At 30.1% G+C, this 5,191-nt stretch overlaps 1 protein-coding gene across 1 annotated transcript; it reads right to left on the reverse strand.

The window, feature by feature from the left end:
* Window positions 1-1,887: 1,887 nt before the first annotated feature.
* LOC115713611 (protein FAR1-RELATED SEQUENCE 5-like) lies at window positions 1,888-4,156 on the reverse strand. The gene is made up of 3 exons (XM_061113732.1): window positions 2,720-4,156; window positions 2,308-2,456; window positions 1,888-2,224 (listed from the first exon to the last, which is right to left on the reverse strand). Exons 1-3 carry the CDS (start codon window positions 4,154-4,156, stop codon window positions 1,888-1,890), a joined length of 1,923 nt encoding a protein of 640 aa, XP_060969715.1.
* Window positions 4,157-5,191: the final 1,035 nt, after the last annotated feature.

Here is a 5,191-nt window from a genome sequence, read left to right on the forward strand (position 1 = left end):
AACTATATTCGGTTCCCTACTCATCCTTTCAACCTCAATTATCTCTTTGTGATTTACAACCAATTTTGTCATTTTTTTCACCTACAAAATTAAATTTATTTAAAAATCCACCTCATATATATCTATTATCAAACTGTACATGTGTACAAAGGCTTGATTAGTTTAAAATTCAAAAAAGTTTTATGTTTCTGAAAAATTTAAAAGACGAGTCCACACGAAATTTTTCGATTGGTTGGTAGTTTTAAAAATATGTTTGGTTTGGTTTTGTTTTTACTTTTTAATTTTTAAAATTGTATTTTCAAAATTAGTAAACTATTTTATTTTTATTAATAAATCATTTTATTTTTAATATAAATAAAAAGTCACCCATAAATTTCTCATAAATCAAGAATTATGTTATATAGGCACACTTTATATAGAATATAAATAATTATATAATATTCTTCTCTTTTATTTATTTATATATATCACAATTGGTATTCTTTTTTTTTCCTCTCTCAATGCGATTCTTTAAGTGTGTTTACTGAGAATATTTAATGCTTAATAATCTCTTCTCATTCTTTTTTAGTTTACTATGATTTTGAACTACATTTATGTTTTTGCCACTTTTTCTGTTCATTGTGATCTTGAACCACAATGAATTATTATAAATAATATAAATAAAATTGACGATTATTTTATATATATATTTAATTTCTAGAGTTATAGTTGTGATTATATATAGAGTTGAAATATGCTAAATATCAATTCAAATATTAATAGGATTTGTTTTATTATTATTTTATTATATATAAATAATATTTTATTATTTTATTAAATAAAAATAAAAAGTCACCCATAAATTTCTCATAAACCAAAAATTTCAGTTATATAGGCACACTTTATATAGAATATATATATATATAGGCTTTGGATGTGATCACGCATTGTATCAAATGCGTGACTAGTGACTCACAAAAATAATATATATATATTATATCAACAAACATAGTACAATCTAAAAAAGTGACATGTGTTCTTTTAATTTTTTTCTTTTTCTGACAACTATTATTTTAAGCCAATAAATAATAGATAAAGGACAATATTAACCTAATATAGCCGGTTATACTAACCTGTTGAGTTGACACAAATATTTTATATGTGCTAGGTAGGGATATAATTGTAATTTCACATTAAGTTTTCATGCATAAGTAATCTATTACGTTTTTGAGTGAATATCAACCACACCTAAATAATATAGATGTTACTGGGTAAATATAGACCATGTATGAAAAATATTAGTTTATCAGAATTTTCTTTAGGAGTACAAGTAATATGGTAATTAAACTGGGTGATTTCTTTTTTTTGAAAAAAGAATAATATTAATTGGCATATTAATTAAAAATTTAAAATAATTAAACTTAATAAATTTTTTATTTTTTAAATTATACTTAGTTATAATATTTTCTTTAGTTTCTCTAAAATTATTTATTTTAAATATAACTAAAACTAATAAAACTATTGCTAAAATATATATGGAAAATATATGTCATAAACTAAACTATAACGTTAATGGTATGATTTATTCAATTTTATACTTCATTCATAATTAAATGGGTATGATAAACACGTGTAATTTAACATTAGGTTTTATGCATAAGTAATCTAGCTATGTCAAACTATTCACTATAATAAAGCCACAATACCATGCCATATATGTTGAATTGAAGTAGTCTTACATATAAGTTGGTGAAATAACAACTAATGGTCTCACATAATTAAATGACAATAACAATATAAAATAAGAATTAGATGTTTCATTGAAGGCTTAAGAATGGGGACTAGTCTTTTCTTGTGGAATGTATTCAACATGCATGGGTGGAAGATGATCATGGTCTTGTATGAGTTTTAGACCCCTGTCCTTCTCATACAAGTTCGTTTATTATGATCTCGACCTCCACAAAGTGTGCATTGCCTACCTCCTTGTACTCCATCATTTGTTCCTTTTTTAGAATTCGTTGAGGCCATGCCCTTCGTCCTCACTCTTACAGGATCTTGGATTATGTTTGGATTATCACGATATGTTGTGGTTGGTTGTGAGTTTTGGCTATTCTGTCCCTCCTCGTAAGACGCCCTAAAGATGGTATTAAGTTTTTCCAACTCCATCTTTGCCATTTGGAATGTTGCTTCTGAGTGTGATGCAAAGAAATTCATTGAGTTTGAATAAGCATTGAGCGCTCCAAACCTGAACAATCATATGAATCATAATTAAAACACTAATAGAATAAGAATAAAAGAATTTTATTTGCTAATTTAATTTTAATTTACCTTGACAATTGGGTCATCTTTTGATGCTCGGATGAGTGTTCACCAACTTGTGTAGAGGAAGAAGTCTTGACATCCTTTCGCCAACGAGTTAATATTAAGGATTCTGGTATAACTCGAATGTCAAGACTTTTCATTACACACCATATATGCTTGCATGGAATACCATCAGACTCAAACAACAAACACGAACAATTTAACTCATTCTTCTCTTTGTTATATAAGACTCGGTGTCTTATCGTACCGTATTGGAATCTAGCTAAAGAGAAGAGGTATGAATCCCCTTGATCTTCCCGATGAGAAATTGAATAGGGTTGCTCTTCCTCAATCTGTTCTTTTACTTTATAATATATGTTTCTGGTGAAAATTGCGGCGGCTTTGTTTGTAATATGTTTGCAAGAAATCTTTGTCTTACCGCGGGAATATGAGGGACGGTATGCATGCTTTTGAAATCTTTAGCGGCTTCATTATGGCGCATTGTGCCAATAGCATGGGTAATTTGTGAAACAAACTCTCGTAAACTGTAATTAGCAAGTAAGAATCTCTTGAGTACATTGTTCATAGACTCACATCTTTGGGTTGTTCGCATGCCTCCATAGAAAACCCCTCTTAAGAACGTCTCTGCCCATTGACCACGTGTGTTGTATTTAGTACGACACCAAGAATTTTCTTCAAGGCCGAACTGTGCCAACAAAGCGGCCCATTTTTCTTCAAACTCTTCCACTTTGTAGTAGTTGTATATTAAGTCAAAGAAGCCTTTGTTGAAATCTGGAATCTTAATATTCTTTGTGGCATTGTTCCCTAGATGCCATGCACAAAGTCGATGGGTAGAGTCTCGTAACAAATGTCTGATTGCAAATCCCATCCTTTCATCATTATCAGTGAGGACTACTTTTGGTTTTTTGTTGCCCATGCAATCAAGGAACACCCTCAAGAACCAAATATAAGCGTCTTCCGTCTCATCAAGTAAAACTGCGCAACCGAACACACAAGTTTCAAAATGGTGATTGACGCCAACAACTACAGTCAATGGCTTATTATACTTATTGGTGCGGTATGTTGTATCAAAAGCAATAGCTTCCCCGAATAACATGTAGTCTCTTCTACTCATACCATCTGCCCAAAAAAGGAATGCTAATCGATTTTCGTCATCAATCTTGTACTCGACGTAAAATTCAGGATCCATTGATGATAAGCCGTCTAAGAAACCCAATGTACCTTCTGCATCACTTGATATGTTCTCTTGCTTTCTTAAACTAGCCACTTTGTTGTACACATCTCTTAGTTGGAAAGGAAGATTGTCATACCCTCCAGATTGTAGGGCAATATGTGCTACAACGGAAGAAGTTTTGATACCACATCTATTCATGCTAATTACTTGTGCAGCTACTGCTTCAGGAACCTCGCGGTTTGCCCGAGTGAATTGCATTTGTGATGGTATTACCAAATCATGATTATGAAATGGTACAAATTCTTGACACCGCCAAAGATTTGTTTTTTGTAACCGAAGGATTCGTAACGCAGCTTGACACCCACAACGTGTTATTTCTTTTGGTCGCTTCTTCCTGTCTGGCATGTTCAAAAATTTCTCCTTCCGAAAACCTTCTTTGTTACAAACCCATTGTCGAATGTATATTTCTCCATCACTTTTCCTTGATTTTGTATCGTCAATTCTAGGACTGAAACCTTTCCATCTTGCATAAGTATAATAGAATGCCTCCCACATTTTTAGACTTACCATCTCTTTCCCTTCAATATCATGAGTATCTATTTCTGCAACTGATTTGGATAGTTGAAGTGTGTCCAAAATTTCTTGCCAGTGAGAGTTGGAGGCAATATCTACGTCCGTCATACTTTTCCTAATAATTCAATAAAATGAATATTAGTCATTCAAGTGTATGATGAAAACACATTAACTTACATATTAAAGTTAATGAAGTTGATGACTTTCCTTAAATATTTGACACAAAATTTAAGCTTTTCTGTTTTGACTACTAACAGTAATCTTTATTGTTGTACTATCATAGTCAATGGTATTGCAAACAGTGAAGAACAAATTTACCTAAAAAAACGTACTATTTTCATATACGTTCTATTGTAATTTCATGCACTTTCATTAATTAACCAATTGAAATATTAAAAAAATACTCTCATATGTACAAAAAAAAAAAACAAAAGTAATGCTCTTACCTAAAAAAAAATCCTACATTTATAAAAATATATATTATGTAATAACCATAGAATGAACATGCTTTGAATCCATGACTCAATATAGTTGGACTCCATTTATGTGGTAAGTAAAAGATTTATTGTTTTCAAGGCCCAATATCAAGGCCCAATACCAAGATTTATTGTTCTCTTTTACAGCAACATCTATGTTTACATAAATGAAACATGGTTTTGTAATAGTCTCTAGTGAACTCAAACATAGTATCACATCTTATTGGTCATAAAGATTTTATGAACAATAAATTTTATATTAGTTAACACGTTCAACTATTGTGACGGTAATTAAATATTCATCAGTAAATATTCTATCTATTTTCATAAATTAGATAAATAATGCAATCTTTTAATCTTGTGATGTTATCATTTTTTTTTAGTATTATAGTTTTTTTTTTTTTAGAAACAACACAATCACTTCTTTTAGTTTAACACTTCTTTTGTTATGAAGATTGTCTCTTGGATAATATATACTTATCTATGTTATTGTATCATATGTAATAACCATAGAATGAACATGCTTTGAATCCATGACTCAATATTAGACTCTATTTATATGGTAAGTAAAAGATAAGCACATGCTGTCAAAATAAGATATTGTGTTAATAAGACATACCTTTATAATTGTAATAGGAGACTTACAAGACTATCCAAGTGAGTGAGA

The sequence above is a fragment of the Cannabis sativa genome, chromosome 4 (assembly GCF_029168945.1).
Source record: "Cannabis sativa cultivar Pink pepper isolate KNU-18-1 chromosome 4, ASM2916894v1, whole genome shotgun sequence".
NCBI lineage: Eukaryota > Viridiplantae > Streptophyta > Magnoliopsida > Rosales > Cannabaceae > Cannabis > Cannabis sativa.

Excerpts from the sequence above, each read along its gene's own strand:
- LOC115713611 (XM_061113732.1), bottom strand. The coding sequence starts at position 4,156 with ATGACGGACGTAGATATTGCCTCCAACTCTCACTGGCAAGAAATTTTG. Across the intron at positions 2,457-2,719 it reads CCGTCCCTCATATTCCCGCG|CATATATGGTGTGTAATGAA; the intron begins GTAAGACAAAGA and ends ATTCCATGCAAG. Across the intron at positions 2,225-2,307 it reads AAGATGACCCAATTGTCAAG|GTTTGGAGCGCTCAATGCTT; the intron begins GTAAATTAAAAT and ends ATGATTGTTCAG.